The following is an 18,325-nucleotide window of genomic DNA, read 5'->3' on the forward strand; positions in this document are numbered from 1 at the left end:
TTTCAGAATTTTCCACAGTTTGTTGTGATCCACACAGTCAAACGCTTTGGCATAGTCAGTAAAGTAGAAGTAGATGTTTTTCTGGAACTCTCTTGCTTTTTCAAGAGATGCTCTTTCAACATCCAATAGATGTTGGCAATTTGATCTCTGGTTCCTCTGCCTTTTCTAAAGCCAGCAAAGGGTATTTTAAAAATAAGTACATGACAAAATAAGGATACAAGAAAACATAATGTAGCTTCACTAGCAGATGGTCTTATTCCTTCTGTGTTACAGCTCTCCAGTATGATGACTTCCATAGACTTAGTGAATATCTAAACATGCTTGCTGATGAATCTTTTGTTGCTAGGAGAAAGTAACAGCAAATGTATACTTATATCAAGATCAGTGCTGTAAAGAAATACAGCTATGTGCTGTTGTTTCAAGCTGGCAGACTTAAGAATACCCAACTGGCACCTGGAATTAGTTTTTCACCATGGCAACACACTCTCCACTCCCAGCGTACTCTGCTATTGCTGCTAAGGTCCCCCACATCCTAGTGGAGAAAGAGTCATGGATTAGTTGATGGTGGTCAAAAGACTTCCTTCCTTCCTTCCTTTCTCCACTCACAAATGCTTCATGCATGCCAGCTTTGTGTTAAGCACCGGGAATACAAAGATGACGAAATCTTCTCTCCTTGTAAGCAGGCTTGAGTGTGATTTGTTTCAAGTTTGGGTATGCTGGGAATGTTTCCCAGGTGATAAGGGCTTTGGAGAATGAAAAAGAGTTGGAGAGAAGAATATTCATTAGCAGGAATAATAGGTGTGAAGGTACTCTGTGAAAGTAATGAGGCAGAAAAGGTCGTGGTGTCTTTGGGGCAAGAATGAGAAACTTAGCATGAACAAAATCTAAGATGCATACTGGCAAGAAGGGCCCAGATTACGAGGAACTTAAATTTGAAGTCAAGATGCTTGATTTTTGTCCTTTAAGCAGTGGGGAGCTACTAGAGCAAGGAAGTGAAATGATTGTCCTTGCTCTTTAGCAAGGTCCTTGTAGTGGCTGTTTCTGTGGAGGTCTCTAGGATTGAGGAACTGGTTCAGTTAGGTCAGAGCAGCTGGGATCTTGCCACTCGAATTATGCTCTGTGGAGTATCAGCTTCCCTGTCAGCATCACCTGGGAGCACACTAGAGATGCAGGTTCTTGGGCCTCACCCAGAGGTACTGAGTCATTTTAACAAGATTCCAAGGTAATATGTGTGTACAGTAAATTGGATGCTATGTTGATAGATAGCTCTTATAGCATTCATGTATGACCCCTGGGAGAGATGACCCGAACTTTTTCCTTCCCTTATACCACAGATTCACAAACCATTCCATGATTTTTTATCTCCATTTTTAAAAGACTGATAGAAATTTTAAGAATATATTTCAAAGAACAAAATAATGCCATTTTCAGCAACATGGGTGCAAGTAGAGATTATCATACTAAATGAAGTAAGTCAGAAAGAGAAAGAAAAATGCCATATGATATCACTTATAGGTAATAAGGAAATCTAAAATGTAACACAAATGAACCAATCTACAAAATAGACTCACAGACATAGACATCAGACTTGTGGTTGCCAAGGGAAAGCTGGGGAGGGAGAGGGGTGGACTGGGAGTTTGGGGTTGGTAGATGCAAACTATTACCATTTAGAATGGATAAACATCAAGGTCCTACTGTATAGCATGGGAACTATCTTTGCTATCCTGTGATAAACCACAATTGAAACGAATATAACAAAGAATGTATATATGTATATAACTGAGTCACTTTTCTGTATAGCAGAGATTGGTAACATATTGTAAATGAAGTATATTTCAACTTTTAAAAAGTATATTTCAATAATCAGAGAAATTCAATTTTTTAAGATTTGGGTTTTTGAAACATTTTTGTCACAGGCTGTTAATGTATGAGTGGGTTCAGGGAGTCATGCAAAAAAACTATTATATCTGTGCTATTTTAATTTCTTAAGCTTGGTGATGGAATGCAGGTATTCATATATTACAATTTGCCATTTTGGCTAAGTTGCAATATTTTAGCATTCAGATTCATAAAATCTTGATTAAACAATAATGTTTAGTGATCTACAAAGGGAAAAAGAGCAAGAAACTTCATCCAAAATGGTACCCCAAGACTCATGTTTGAGGTGGGAGAACATAAATGATATTAATAATATTCATGTAAATGGTAATAGTTACATTTGTCCAGTTCTTAATAGGTACTATTTTGGGGATACTCGTTATGTGCTAGACATTAAGTATTTTATGTATAACTCATTGAGTGTCATACCACTCTAAATGGTAGGACCTATTATTTGTTTTGATTTCATAGGGAGTTAAAAAAGTTTATTGATACCTAGTTGACTGACTCCAGTACTCTTGCCTGGAAAATTCCATGGGCAGAGGAGCCTGGTAGGCTGCAGTCCATGGGGTCGCCTAGAGTCGGACACGACTGAGCGACTTCACTTTCACGTTTCGCTTTCGTGCATTGGAGAAGGAAATGGCAACCCACTCCAATGTTCTTGCCTGGAGAATCCCAGGGACGAGGGAGCCTGGTGGCTGCCATCTCTGGGGTCGCACAGAGTCAGACACGACTGAAGTGACTTAGCAGCAGCAGCAGCAGCGGCAGTTGACTTACAATGTTGTGTTAATTTTGTCTGCACAGCAAAGTGATTCAGTTGTACCTATGTATATATTCTTTTTCAAGTTCTTTTTCACTGTGGTTTATCATAGGATATTGAATGTAGTTCCCCGTGCTATATAGTAGAACCTTGTTATTTATCCATTCTGTATATGATAGTTTGCACTGTTTGATCCAAAACTCCCAGTCCATCCCTCCCTGAGCCCCCATTCCCCCTGGCAACTCATGTTTATTCTCTATGTCTTTATGTTTGTTTTGTAGATAAGTTCATTTATGTTATATTTTAGATTCCACATACAAGTGGTAATACTTTGGCCACCTGAAGTGACGAACTGATTCATTGGAAAAGACCCTGATGCTGGGAAAGATTGGAGGCAGGAGGAGAAGGGGGCAACAGAGGATAAGATGATTGGATGGCATCACTGACTTGATGGACATGAGTTTAAGCAAGCTCTGGGAGTTGGTGATGGACAGGAAGCCTGGCGTGCTGCAGTCCATGTGGCTGCATAGAGTTGGACACTACTCAGTGACTGAACTGAACTGAGAAGTGGTACTATATGATATTTGCCTTTCTCTGACTTACTTCACTTAGTATGATAATCTCTAGGTCCATCCATGTTGCTGCAAATGGTATCATTTCATTCCTTTTTATGGCCTAGTTGCATTCCATTGTATATGTGCACCACATCTTCTTTATCCATTCATCTGTCAATGGACATTTAGATTGTTTCCATGTCTTGGCTATTGTAAAAAGTGCTGCTATGAACATAGGGGTGCACGTATCTTTTTGAATTATAGCTTTGTCTGGATATATGCCTAGGAGTGGGGTTGCTGGATCATATAGCAACTCTATTTTTAGTTTTTTGAGGAAAAACTCCAGGAAAATATCCTCCAGACTGCTTTTCACAATAGCTGCACCGATTTACATTCCCACTAACAGTGTAGAAGGGTTCTCACAGGGATATTGTCATAGGTCAAATAAAAGAAGGTGTTAAGATGTTAGATATTTGGCCACAAACGAGAATTTGAACTCAGTTCCTGGAAATCCCAGGTCCAAGTTCTTAAATCACTACACCACAGGACAGTATGTAAAGGGTCATAATGAAATATACGTACTGTTTTTCTTTCGTCAGGCCAGAGAAAAGCAAATGCAAAACATATTTTGGCTTTGGAGAGACAATTCCTGTGGTATATGTTAGCTGTCTTTTGCATATCCAATCTTGGGAAAATGCAGTTTGGAGGTGGAAATGAATGATATTGAGAAACATCCCATTTGAATTTAAGATATGGAGAAAATCCACTAATTAAAAAAGTTAACTATATAAGACCACTCCTTGAAACAACTATACTGCACAAGTCCCGAGTTTCTGTGACTGAATTCTATGACAGGTTGTAACTACCCTTCAAGACTCAGGTAAATGTCATTCTGCTGGGAATCATTTCTCTGTTTTTTTTGAGATGGGGTGCCTCCTCCTTTCGGAGAAGGCAATGGCACCCCACTCCAGTACTCTTGCCTGGAAAATCCCATGGACGGAGGAGCTTGGTAGGCTGCAGTCCATGGGGTCGCTAAGAGTCGGACACGACGGAGCGAGTTCACTTTCACTTTTCACTTTCCTGCATTGGAGAAGGAAATGGCAACCCACTCCAGTGTTCTTGCCTGGAGAATCCCAGGGACGGGGGAGCCTGGTGGGCTGCCGTCTATGGGGTCGCACAGAGTAGAACATGACTGAAGCGACTTAGCAGCATGACATCACAGTGCATTGAACATGGAAACACTTTACTTATCTTGTAACAGCTCTCTGGAAAATTATCACTATCCTCATATTATGGAGGAAGAAACTGATATGTTTTGAGATTAAATAGTTTACCTGACGTTGTACTCAGCCACTAAGTCATGTCTGACTCTTTCTCGACCCCATGGATAGCCCACCGGGATCCTCGGTCCACAGGATTTCCCAGGCAAGAGTACTGGAGTGGGTTGCCATTTTCATCTCCAAGGAATCTTCCTGACCCAGGGATTGAACTCGTGTCTCTAGTGTTAGCAGGCAGATTCTTTACCACTGAGCTACCAAGGAAGCCCTATCTGATGCCACGAAGTTAACAAATGGCAGAGCCAGAATTCAGATTTCAGAAGTCTGGTCTTGGAGCTGGATTCTTATCACCCTCGAGCTATCTGCCTCCCTTGCCCCACTGATTCAAGTGTCTTTTCCCCTCTTCTGATTTGTTCTAAATCATTCATTGAAAGTGTTGAGGGTATCCTATGAACTGGATGCTTTTCCAGTGCTGGGAACACACTGGAGAAGCAAAGGTGCTGCCTGTCTAGGCAAAGGATGGAGGGAAACATCTAGAAAGTGAGAACAGCATAAATAAAGGCATGGAAAGGAGAGAGAGCACAGCCCGTTCCCAAACTGGGTCATGGAGGGAGAATAGACTCCATTGAACAGAAGGTATGTCTTGAGGCTGGAGAGCGAAGCAGCACCAGACTATAAAGCTTCCTCTAGGGTGGTGAGGAGTTTGGGTTGCAATTTTACTGTGCAGGTAATGGGAGCCACTAAATGTTTTTAAGGGGATTTGGAAAATGTTGACTTTAAACTATGTTCATCCACATATTGGCACTTCATCAGCAACTGTAAAGAAACTAATCAGCCATTCACCTCATGTTCAGAAAGTCTCATTCAAGAAATTTTTAAAGAATAACAATGAAAGACATAGGGGAAAAAAAACAATAAAACGTAACACTTTATTATTATTATTTTTTATCTTAGAAGGAATTCACCAAAGGCTTCATATTATGCTATGGTATCTTTAATTATAAAAATAAGCAAATAAAATAACTTGCATCTGTCATTACCATGATATGTTTCATAACCTTTATATGCACATGGAGCTTAAAAATGTAATTTAACAATAAATAATGACATATACCAGATATGCTCACTGTTTATTCCAGTACTCAGCCAAAAACCTAAATATCATTTAAATTATAAATACATAATGCAAATATAATGGCACAAAAATGTCTAAAGTGCAACCAAATCACAAGAGAAGAATCATGCAAACTGGTCTAGGTCAGCCCCCCAAATCACTCTGTGCAGCAAACACAAGACAAAGCTTTGGAAGTTGAAGGGGGAATTGGAGGGAGTAGGATGGAGGGAAAAGAGATGCAAAAAACTAGCAATATTGTGAGAACTGCTTCTTTCCGTATGTGTAGATATATGTATTATAGATACATATATAAATATTATTGTGGGGAGAAAAGGAGGGGGTACCACGGTTTGAAGAGGTCACAGCAAATCAAAGAGAATCCACTGGACTGAAGTTAAGAGAGAATTTCGCTAGGAATACTCATAAACTATTTGTTGCATTGGGATCCTGGCTTAGTGCGAAATGGACATAACACACAAAACTTGAATAGCTTTTCTGGTTTGGAGAAGCCAGCCTTGCCTGGGGGCAGGTTTGGGGTGGGGAGGGATGGTGGAGGGAGGGTGAGGGAGAATCAACTTAGAATATGATCTACCTGATTTCCAAGAGGCTAAGGCAGTGTCCATATGTTTGGGGACCTGGGGATGGGGCAGTTCTAGGTATAAAAATGCTCTTAACAATCTGATGTCAACACGCTGAGAGGCTGTGTGGGGACAAAAGCAGCCGCTTGTGCAGCTGCTAGGTCTGTGCATCCACTCTTGGTCCTTGAGCAGCACGTTACTGGTTTTAAAGGCTTTGTGGTAAAGTTGTATTGCTTTTCGTTTTTCTGGAGATGTGCCCTCCCTCCTCCCACCAGGATCCCTACCACTCTGATTCGGACAGATAGGAAGTTCATCTGAGTGAGAGTCAAGCACCAGTGGTTTCTACCTAAGCGAGTTTGGAGTGGCCCTTACAGTCCTACCCCTCCTCCCTCTTCCTCTCTCGATGTTGACCTTTGGTGGGCAGTGACGCTCCTAAGGGACTGTTGGGTTCAAGGACAGTGACCCTGAGAAACTACTGTTGTTCATAGCTAGGTTAATCATTTGGCTTTGGTGGTCGCCATCTTGTAAACATCATGGCAGAAAGGATCAAACCGCCAGCTCTGTTTTTCCCTCTTTTTTTTTTTTTTCTTTTTTTTTGTTTTTTTCTTTTTTTTTGCAATCCTATACAGAGATGGCCCGGCTGCCAGGACTACTTCAGCAAGGCAGCGTGCTACAGGACAAAAATGTAATAAGAGGAGTTTATTAAGGCTGGACAACCCAGGGTTACTTATACCCCCTCAGCCCCAAGTCCCCCGAACTAAAGACCCAAAGGCTGATTGACTCATTCCTGATTGAGTTCATGGAAAGCCTCCTACCCCATCATCATGTTGCCAGAGAACCAGGCACTGATGAACGGTGACAAGTCAAGAACTGCCACTTCCCAAGGCATAGCAGGCCGGATCACACTCTTAAGTGGCCCAAGCTCAAAGGGTCGCTCTTTCTGGCTCCTGTAATTCTCAGTTGGATGTGACAGAGCTGTTTCAGGATAGGTCTAAGTCAAGAGTAGCCTCTGGGTTGAGGTGGGCTGGGAGATTAACATCTTGCCTGGGGTCCTTCAGATAAACCTGTTGTTTTTTTTTTTTTTTTCTATCTCATACAGGCCCATCTTAAGTTTTGATGTTGAGTAAAACTACTTCTACCCCCTTAGTTATAAAAAAGGCCACAAGGAGCATTTATGTGGATATCTGGAAGTGAGATAGTTATTCCATTCCCAGGAAAAGAAAAATAAAGCTAAGTTACAAAACTAAATCTATATGCAATAAAGTTATTATATACTGCTTTGTTTAAGCAGAGTCCTCTGGAATTTATGTACAGTACATTAGTTTTCACCTATTTATATTCCACAGTTAGACCTTAAGATTCTCTGGTTTTAAGACAATTGTTAAAGATACTTTTAAAGCTCTGAGCAGTTACAGTACTTAGAGATGTTAGCTTTTTGTTTTTCATTCGATGCAAGAAGATGCAGGCTCCAAGTCTGGTTGGAGAGCCAGGCTCGAGCAATTTGGTAAATGTGTTGGGAAGGAAATTAGACATTGAGGATCAAGACCATAAGACACTAGCTCATGAGAGATCAAGAACTCAAATATGACATTCATATTCGTCCATGGCCAGCACAGATTCATAACACGAATTCCACTGAGCATCTTTATGAGCATTGGTTTAAGACATGCATTTAAATTAAGTTGCTTCTTATCAGCTAACTCTACTGGGGCAACCATTCTAAAGGGCTCCGCATCTTCAAATGACAATGTCTGGGGAGTTATGTGAATGTTTTGTGTTTGAGAGTTGTTGGAGGGGAGCTGGGAAAAGACCGAGTGGAGGGAAGTGATAAAAGAGGCCACTTTCTCCCGAGGAGAGGCATAGAGATCACATAGGTTCTATTGGTGGGAATGCCGCCATTGCAAAATGTTGAGAAATTGATTACAGAAGCCTAGTTTCATGCAATTTTTCTTTAAGGGAAGAGGGATAGAAAATAGGAACTACTTAAAAAAAAAAAAAATCAAACCAGGCACAGTACACTCAAAGTTGGTGCGTAAACACCCTTAAAACGATCGTAGTTTGCTGAGGCTGTGATTGCCTCTCCCCGGCTAGGCACTCTCCTGGGAGGTGCGTTTGATGTGGGAGGGAGAGGCCACCTCACCTCGGAGGTTCCTGAGGAGGACTTTCAGCTTCTGTGGCTCATTGGCACGCCTCCTGTTGAAGTCAGCTCGCTGCTGTGTATGGGCACAGTGATCCGTCTGCAGGATGTGAAAGAGGCTGGCCATGTTGGGGCCGATTTTCTCCATCAGGCTGTCTCTAATGGTGCTGACTGTGTCTTCGTCACAGTCCAGTAGGCTTCGGACAAGTCTGTTATAGTATCTGCATTGGGAAAGAGGGGTCATTCAGTGAGAGCAAGGCAAGACCCTGGCTTTCATCTGGGCTGCAGCCAACACCCAGCCCAAATGGCCAGACCAAACACCCATGGGTAGCATCAGTTGAAGGTGGCTTTTGCCTCTGACTTTCATGCAGCATCTTCTTAGTGTGAGTGTATGCGCTGCCTTGAGTTACCACCCAGAGTAAAGATGGTTCTGTATTCATGTTTAGTGCTTAGGAGATTGAGATTGTACTTTGAATAGTGGGCTCATGGCGAGTTATAAAATCTTTAGAAACAGAATCATGGAGCTAGATGGGGATTGTGAAGGTAATTTAACGATTATTTCATCATCTCTTTTTATGGAGAAGAAATTAAGGTAGGAGAGCTGAAGTGACTGTCCTGGGTCATCCAATGGGCTAGTGTGTGATTAGTTGCTCGGTCATGTCCGACTCTTTGTGACCCCTCAGACTGTAGCCCGCCAGGCTTCTCTGTCCATGGAATTTTCTAGGCAAGAATACTGGAGTGGGTTGCCATTTCCTCCTCCAGAGGATCTTCGTGACCCTGGGATCAAACCTGCATCTCTTGTATTGGCAGGCGGATTCTTTACCACTGAACTACCAGAGAAGCCCTCCAGTGGGCTAGACGTAGAAGCAAAGACTTGATCAAATGGATGATGTAACCCAGCACTCACACTTATATGTCAATAGTCACTGCACGCCGTGAAAGCATTTACGGTTATTTTGGTGACTCTGCAATTTTTCTTTTTCTTGATGGTATGTGTGCATATTCTGACTAAATTTCTTTTTTTTTTTTTTTTTCTGGTCACATTGAGTGGCTTGTGGGATTTTAGTTCCCCAATCAGGAATGGAACCCATGTTCCTCAGTGGAAACATGGGGCCCTAACCACTGGATTGCCAAGGAAATCCCTAAATTTCAATTTTTAAAGGGGATCCCTGTCTTCAGTTATCTCATCCATTTTTCTACTCAGTCTGAGTTCCCTGTCATCCCTTGGCTAGCCTCTCTGAAGGTTATTGTCGCAGTCATTTTCAGTCTTCCTGCAAAGGGATAGTGCAGTGAGAGGACCAAATGACAGGCAATGAGGATATTTACATAGAAAGGCTGGAGGCCCTTAATGCTTCTTGCTTCTATCATTTCAAGAAATTTCTCACACCACTCAAGCTTTTGCTGAGTGGTGGGGGGATGTTTTTATAGATATTTGGTGACCATCACTTGTTTGCTGATGGTTTTGTTTTCCTGACTAAACTGTAAGCTTTGCTGAAGGCAGGATATGTGTCCTTATTCTCTGTGCTCCTCATGTGCCCAAGTCCTAGGGCCATATTGCCTGCTCACTGTCTATTTGTTGATTTATTTTGTGGCCATTGAGGAAATGAAGCTTTCAAAATAGAGTTATTTCCAAAGTCATGGTTCCCTAAAGAAAAAATTATCTGTTTGTCTTCTGGTAAGTTTCACACAAAAAAATTGGTGTTTGTTATAAATTTCCTTCATCTTTGATCTGAATTCTTGAAGCATCTGAAATACTGTGGCTAATCATTGTGGCTCAGAAAGGATTAAACTAACATATATATATATATTTTTTTTTTTTCCATGAAGAATATGATCATTTTAGTCATAGGACATTTTTCCATGAATAAGATGGCAGTGCAGAAGATGTGAAAACAATTGTGTAAATGTTACACAGCAAATATTCTTAGGTAATATTCCCTTTGATGCAGGTTTTTGAAAAATCAGTACCTGTGAGTTAGACAGCATGGAAATTACCAAAAAAGGAGTCTTTTATGACATCAAGAACACACTTGAACCTTGTCATTGACCTTTTGTCAGTAAACTGTCTAATATTTAACACATATAAATTACTGGTCCTATTTGTTGGGAAGACAGTTTTGGTATTTTCCAATTTGAATTGGGATGCATCTGCTCCATTTTGAGGAGGCAGTTGTCAAACCCATCAGTTCTGTGCTCACTAAAAGGACTCTCCTGATGATGGCCCGTGCTAAGTTGCTTTAGTTGTGTCCAGCTCTTTGCCACCCTATGGACTGTAGTCCACCAGGTTCCTCTGTCCTTGGGATTTCCCAGTCAAGAATACTGGAGTGGGTTGCTGTTTCTTCCTCCAGGGGATCTTCCCAACCCAGATATCGAACCCATATCTCTTGTGTCTCCTGCATTTGCATGCGGGTTCTTTACCACTAGCACTGCCTGGGAAGCCCCCTGATGATGGTGGTCTGCAGTATTTATGTAGAGAGACCCTTTTCTCAGAGGAGCCCTAAGACTGCTGGGCCACGATCTTCCATGAAAAGAAACCTGTTTATTTTTAACTCACCTCATAGAACACAGGATCAAACATCTTTCCAGAATAACTTAACCCTCCTCCCACCTCCAGAGGTCCTTTCAAGGATGTACAGTAAATAGAGTGGAATGTGGGCACTGAAGCAAAGCCATCACCCTTCTGTGAGGGAGCAGAACAAAGCTGGGGACACAGGGAGTAAAGTGTCTGGGTCTTGGATACAGTCCTGGCTCGACCTCTTCCGTGAAGGAGGATTATATCCAGCTGTTGTTAAAATTGGGACTCCCTGGCACAGAGACACATTTTCCAACCCTTCGGAATTATAAAGCACATGAGTCAAAGCAGATCTCGCTTGGATGGGGAAATGGGGAGAGAAGTGGTTTTGGAAAAAGTGAGAATAGACTACTTTGTATGAACAAAGTAGACATCTACACACCCACATAGATCCCCAGGCATCTCTTGTGCTCTGCTGGGATGTGGTTCCCTGCATCTCTTTGTCTATTTCACAGGGTGTTTTAGATCCTAGAGAAGAAGGTTTGTGACCCCTCACCTTCCTGCCCACCACTCCCTCCCTCACCCCCGCTCCCTGCAACATGGACTGTATAACTTAGAAGTTAATCTTTCCATTTCTAGAAAGAACTGTTCACACTTAATGGTCTTCCAAATGGGCTGGAAAAGAGGATCTTCCCTTAGGGCAACACTGAAGACTCTAGTCTGGATGAAAAGTCCAACACCAGTAAAGGAACTAAGCTTCTGCAACTAGCCTTACCTCTTTAAGGCCATTTATGTGTTCCTCTGGTCCCGTTTTGTCCAGACACCTGCTCTCCAACTCTGAAAACACCTACTTTTACTGTTGCTTTCTCTGCTAACCCCAATAGGCCACCTGTTCTTGATGCTTCTTGAGGATGATCCTGGCCAGCCTGACTGCTCTTAGCAACTCCCCCCAAATCTACCCTTAGCCTCTCCCATGGAGCTTGTTAACTAAACAAGGGTAGGCTAAGAGAGCGCCTTCGAATAGAAAATGTCCATGGCTCCAGCAGCAGCTCCTGCAAGTGTGGGAAACCTACGAGACTGCCTTTATATCTACACCATTTGCCTGAGCAAGCAAAAGGTTAACCCTACACCTCTTCATTAAGGGCTGGAACATGGCATTGACCTCTAGTGATTGAGACAGATCTTTCCTATCTCTAAGCCACCTCAGTGAGGTTACTGAAGAAATCGTGTCTCCAGAAAAAGTTGATTTAGCCCTTGTCACGTATTTCTGGATCACCATCTTGTATCAAATCTTGATGTTACTATAGCTATTGGTGAGATGTGCCTTCTCTTTGAGGAGAGAATGCACACAACTTCAATTGTTGATCACCAAGGGCTACATTTATTGTATTCTGTTTGGTATTCCATTTTTAGACTGTGGCTATCTCCTAGAGGTTTTACCTGCTGCCATTTTTGAAGTGGAAATCAAAGAGCTTGGATCAGGGCCGTGTGAATTTTAGGCTCAACACTGTCATTCACTAGCTGTGTGACCTTCAGCAAGTCACCCCCTCTTTTGGTCTGTTCTTTAATTACCAAAATGAGACAGTTAGCCTAGATAATCTTTATGGTCATTTCTAGCTATGACATGTTTCTGGGGTTTGATATATACGTTCCTTCTCAATTTAACAATAGCAACAAAAAAAAAAAGTGCAGATTTGCTTAAGGATCATTCTTTGTAGGAAGAGTTAAAACAATTTAAGATGATTCCTTTTGTCATCTTTATCGGGTGAGGCGGTGGGAGGTACTCCCAAGATTTGGTGGGTAAAATTCTGATCACCCAGCCTGATGGGTGTGTGCTCAGTCGCTCAGTTGTATCCAATGTTTTGCGATGCCACGGACTGTAGCTTGCCAGGCTTCTCTGTCCATGGGATTCTCCAGGCAAGAATACTGGAGTGAGCTTCCATTTCCTCCTCCAGGGGATCTCTCTCATTCAGGGATTGAACCTGCGTCTCCTGTGGCTCCTACATTGTCTGGGGGATTCTTTACCACTAAGCTACCGGGGAAGACCTCCTCCTCTCCCCTCAGCCTGGAAGTACCCTTTAAAGCATGTTTCTTGCTTCCCCTTTGAAAATTCCATCAGTGACTTTATTTTCTCGGTAAAGAATAAGATCAGATATTCTCCATAGCTACTGTTTCAGCCATGCTTACCCAAATACACACATACTGCCTAGGAACATTCTGTGTGAAGGTTTATAAATAGTCCTTTGTTTCCCTTGATCAATATTATTCTTCTGTTTCCTGTTCCCTATCCATGCCCTAGAGAGTTGGAAGCTTTGTCAGTTTTCCCACTCTGGATCTGGAATGGTCCAATTTCTTCTCAAGTCTCACAGCTGCCCAACCTGCCTGATCAATTTTGCCATCTTCCCTCCTTATTGAAAATATAGTGTGCAAATCCAGGCAGGGGGACACTCCAGCTATTCTTCCTCTTCTAAGCGCATTTCTCTCATGGAAAAGTTCCCTGTTCTGGCTCCTGGTCCAGTCACAGGCTTTTGGATTCTCCCAGGCCCAAATCTCATGCTAGATAAGTCACAGGAAGGTGGAATGAACCTGTAACTACTTCCTTTCACAATTCTGTGCCAGTTGGCACAACTTACTGTGTATCTATGGTGGGACAGAGGCTGGGAAAGCAGGATGTGGCAGGAGAGTGAGAAGCTTAAATAGAGCAAACCAGAGCCCAGCATGGAACCGGAAATCTCTAGTTCTGAGCAGGAATAATACTAGCCAGTTGAAGTCAAATAATTGGGGAAAGGTACAGTTGCATGGAAGATTCTAGTCTTCAAGAGACTGTTTTCCCTAATAAAGGTGATTCTTCTAAGATGACAGAGGATGATAACCAGATTCTGTGTGACCACTTTCTAAAGGTGAGAACAAGACATCTGTTGAAAAGAATAATGGCCTGCTTAAACATTCCTATTACTGGACTTCCCTGGTGGTCCTGTGGTTAAGACTCAGCTTCCACTGCAGGGGTCGTGGGTTCCATCCCTGGTCAGGGAACTAAAATCCCACATACTGCACAGTGTGGCCAAAAAAAAAAAAAGAAACTAAATCAAAAAACTCCTATTTCTAGTCTCTTTTTAGATTCTTAGTATCACCAGTCCACAGTCTGTATTCTCCTTTCTCTAAGAGCTCTGGCTTCATAATGAAAGACGCTACCTCAGTTGAATCAGAGACATGAGTAGTGTCTCAAAATTGGCCATATGCCATGTTATAGGTTATGAACTGTCTTTGGACCCTTAAAGATTAAAACTGATAATGGCTGTACTAACATATTCCTGCCCAGTTACCACACAAACACATACTTGGTCCTTGATATTGTTATTGAGTCACTAAGTTGTGCTTGACTCTTTATGACCCCATGGACTGCAGCATGCCAGACTTCCGTGTCCTCCACTATCTCCTGGAATTTGCTCAAGTTCATGTCCATTAGCCCCCTGGTCCCTAGCGCCTGTCAAACCTAGCAATCTTTACTTCTTTTCCTTAGGGTGAAGAATCTCCAAGTGTCAGACTGTTTTCCCCCCCGCCCCCTCTCCAGATGTAATAAGAATCTTCCTAAGAATATTAAGACTAAGGTCAATATAAAGAGACAGGCCACTTGAGATAAATGATGAATTTGACTTTCCTGTTCTCAGAACATCGGTTAGGACCATGACAGGGTCACGTCCAAAGACTGAACACATGACTTTTATAAACTGACATGAGGTTCTGAAGTGCAGTGATCTGTAGTCAGGGTGAATCAGAAATTTACAAAGTTTAATGTCAGAGGCCTCAGCCTTTCTCTAAGGAGGAGCTACTTTTCCATTTTCCGTGTGTGCATGCTAAATCGCTTCAGTCATGTCTGATCTGTGTGACCCTATGGACAGTAGCCCACCAGGCTCTTCTGTCCATGGGATTCTCTGGGCAAAAATACTGCAGTGGATTGTCGTGCCCTCCTCCAGGGGATCTTCCTGACCCAGAGATTGAACCCGTGTCTCTTACATCTCCTGCACTGGCAGGCAGGTTCTTTACCACTAGGGCTACCATGTATAAATGACTAACTTAATGGTTAGCCCCAGAAGGACTAGGTTATTAAGGACTCTCTGAAGAAGGGAGGCAGCCTCTGGCTAGGAAATCAATCTGGTAAGGCTGTGTTAGCTGTCTTGTGGTCAGAGCAACCCACAGGGTCTGATCTTTGTGAATATGTGCAAATTTGACTGGAGAATCAGAGAATAATAGTCCTTCAGGACTAGGAGTCAAGTTTTAGGCTGTGCGGCATCACAGGAGGCCGAACTTGACTGGTCTGCATTGTCCCTCCCATACTTCCATGCTGGCCCCATTAGAACCTCTCTGAACTTGATCACGGATGATGAAGCCCAGGTCTTGCCAGAAAGCTTTCTAGGCCATGAAATGAGCATGCCTGCCATCTCATGTCTTAGGTGCTCACTCCTGTCTGGTAAAGACAGTGAGTCAAGGATGCAGAAGGGTGTGATGCTCAGATATTACTAGCTCAGTGGCTTGGGCTCAGGGATCCAGGGAATCAGCAGAAAACCATTCCGGGAAACCCTGGACTAGAGGAATGGGATGACAGACCTGGAAGGGAACATGGGAATCATCTAGTCCAGCCATTTCACTTTTCCCAAAGGAAATCTGAGTCCCACCGAAGGGAGGTGGCTTGCTCTGGGATACCCAGTGAAATATCTGGGGGGACTTCGGACTGACTCAAAATACATGCAGTTTTAGAAGTCTGTTGATGACATTTGACCAAGGTTTCATGATGACCCACTGTACTTTGCCTAGTCACGATTTCAGCCCAACTGGATGTCTCAAAAGCTTGTTTCCATAAACTTCATAATTCCCTTCAAGGCAATGCACCCAGGGATGCTGTGGATGAAGTTTTCTATTAGATGCATGGAAAGACTTTCCTACAACAGTGAAAAAAAATCCAGGCTGCCTAAGCTGTCACAGACAATCACAGACATATTTTTTCCTGCAAAAGCTGGGAAGACTGCAAGCTAAAATAAGAGCACGATTGTGGCGATTTAACCCCTTCTGTATCTGGCTCTGCCAGTCAACCACTCCCTCCTCCCCCACAATTGCCAAAAAGTGGATTCATCTGTACCTGTTGGAGAAATGATTAGGGAGCTGGACGACTTCCGTGATGGCTTCCGGGTTCCGCTTGGCGACACTGCACACGTTCAGCTTGGTGTAGCACTCCTCCTGGACTTCGGCGATCATCCTCTGGAAAGTAGAGCACCTCCGAATGGCCAGGAAGACCTTGGAGGTGACCCCATTGGCGATGCACTTTAAGCTCTCTTTGACAAATGCTTTTCCCTGCCGAGGAAGGAGGGGGGCAAGAGGACAAACTTTAGCTTGAGCTGAACAGAGAGGACAGTGCCTACAGTATGTGGAACTTAAGGGGGCATGCCTTGGCACTGTCTCTAACCCTAACCCTTAACCCATAACTCTAACCCCCAACTCTTATGACCCCATGGACTGTAGCCTGCCAGGTTCCTCTGTCCATGACATTCTCCAGGTAAGAATACTGGATTGGGTTGCCATGCCCTCCTCCTGGGGATCTTCCTGACCCAGGGATTGAACCTGCATCTCCTGCATCTTCTGCATCGCAGGCAGATTCTTTACCACTGAGCCACCAGGAAAGCCAGCCCTCTAAATGTCCTTGTAATAATAGAATTGTAGGCTGCAGTCAAATTTTTTTTTTTTAAAATCCCTATTCCCTTAGACTACCTTGAGAATTGAGCTCCATAGAAATGAAATGAGATGACAAAAAGAGATGAACCATAACCAACCACTCTGCAGCCTAAAAATAGACAGTATTCTTAGAGAATAGATTGTATTCTCTGGATTGAGATTTGATAACTCAAACCACAAGCTAGTAAACAAACAAACAAACAAGCAAGCTAGTATGCTGGCTTATATAGTGAGAAGAGCTTCTTTGTTAGAAGAACATTTTTATTTCCTCTTGAAGAAGCAAAGATTTTCCGCTCATCACCCCTCCCTTATAAGACAGCCTCTGTCAGCGTGTTACAATTGTGCATTAGAGTGGGTGGAGAGTGGTTTATATAGAACCTATTTCTTAGCCCACAGTGTGTGTGTGTGTGTGTGTGTGTGTGTGTGTGTGTATACACACGTTAGAGATGAGAATTTAGAGTAGGGAGGCTGGGAAGCAGAGCTGGTTCCCTACAAGACTGGGTCCGAAGAACAATAGTTTCATACACCGTTAATGACATATAGCCAGTGGGAGCAGGGGTCAAGGTCTTATTACCTGAGTGTCAAATTTAGCAGCGCTGTACAAGAAGGATTTACAGATGTCGTACATCCCATCTGTGTCACAGGTGGAGTTTTCCAGGCATGCAAAAGCTCCACAGCCAACCTGCAGCGCGCTGTTGAGGCAGCGAATCACTTCAGCTGAAAGATACAAATCCATCCAATCTGGGTCAAATGGTGAGGATGCTCTGGACAGATCACGGTGATGTGGTGGCAAAATTCAAAGACAAAGGGGTGAGAAGAACTTCTCCTGGGAGTCTGTGATGGGGCTACCAAAAAGACCCATTCAGAGTGGTGTGGGGGATGCAGAAGAGAGGGGACAAGCAGACTCCTTTTGCTTATAAGAACCAGAGCACATGGACGAGTGGGAATGAGTTTTCCCTTGGAGGCATACTCTTGGTCTCACCATCCCATACAGTTTTGGTGGTTGGAGAAGTAAGATTGGAAGATCAGGCATACACAGTTCTTGAAGGAACTCTGCAGAATCCAAGGTCATGTCCTAAAGGCTGAAAGCCTGGGAAGGCAGTGATGGGTGGACAAGTTTAGGCGGAGTAAGGGCCAGGGAATCCATCTGGCTTCCAAAAAAATACACTCCAGGGTAATAAGGATGGACATGCGTGTGTGCGTGTGCGTGCTCAATCGGGTCTGACTCTTTGTGACACTCTGATTGTAGCCTGTCAGGCTGCTCTGTCCATGGGATTTTCCAGGCAAGAATACTGGAGTGGATTGTCATTTCCTTCTCCAGGGGATCTTCCCAAATCAGGGACTGAACCCGTGTTTCCTGCATTGGCAGGCAGATTCTTTACCATCTGTGCCACCAGGGAAACCCCAATAAGCATGGACATTTGGCCTAAATGGCAGAGAAGAACTTGCTAGGAGTCCACTTGGAGACCCTTCTGATTTAGGGCGTTTAACTTACCTTCCTATTGGCGGAAAGAAATCTGATCCTTTCATGTTTCATCCCAACCCCCACCATAGGACAGTGCTTAGAGGTATGTATAATCTCTCATATTAAAAGCCATTTAAAAAAAAAAGAGAAACACAGGTGTAGAATAACAAGGCCAAGGCACCCCCTTGTGCAAGACGGAAAGAAAACCGCAAAGAACTTGCATGAGGCTTTCTACATTGTGGATAAGATCTCCCATAAAAGTAATTTCTCTCCTACAGAAGGGGGGGGGGGGTGTTCTGGCAGGCAGCTCAGCGAGAAATGATCTG

The 18,325-nt window shown here is 43.2% G+C and overlaps 1 protein-coding gene across 1 annotated transcript in view; it reads right to left on the minus strand.

Moving 5' to 3' along the window:
• Positions 1-5,367: 5,367 nt before the first annotated feature.
• STC1 (stanniocalcin 1) overlaps positions 5,368-18,325 on the minus strand; it is a 14,558-nt gene continuing 1,600 nt past the window's right edge. The window contains exons 2-4 of the mRNA XM_010848215.1: positions 17,109-17,251; positions 15,945-16,156; positions 5,368-8,519 (exon numbers count right to left, since the gene is read on the minus strand). Coding sequence (XP_010846517.1) covers positions 8,249-8,519; positions 15,945-16,156; positions 17,109-17,251 — 626 coding nt within the window. The 3' untranslated portion in view covers positions 5,368-8,248. The remainder of the gene's footprint in view (positions 8,520-15,944; positions 16,157-17,108; positions 17,252-18,325) is intronic.

Source organism: Bison bison, unplaced genomic scaffold (assembly GCF_000754665.1).
Source record: "Bison bison bison isolate TAMUID 2011002044 unplaced genomic scaffold, Bison_UMD1.0 scf7180017864261, whole genome shotgun sequence".
In the NCBI taxonomy this organism is placed as follows: Eukaryota; Metazoa; Chordata; class Mammalia; order Artiodactyla; family Bovidae; genus Bison; species Bison bison.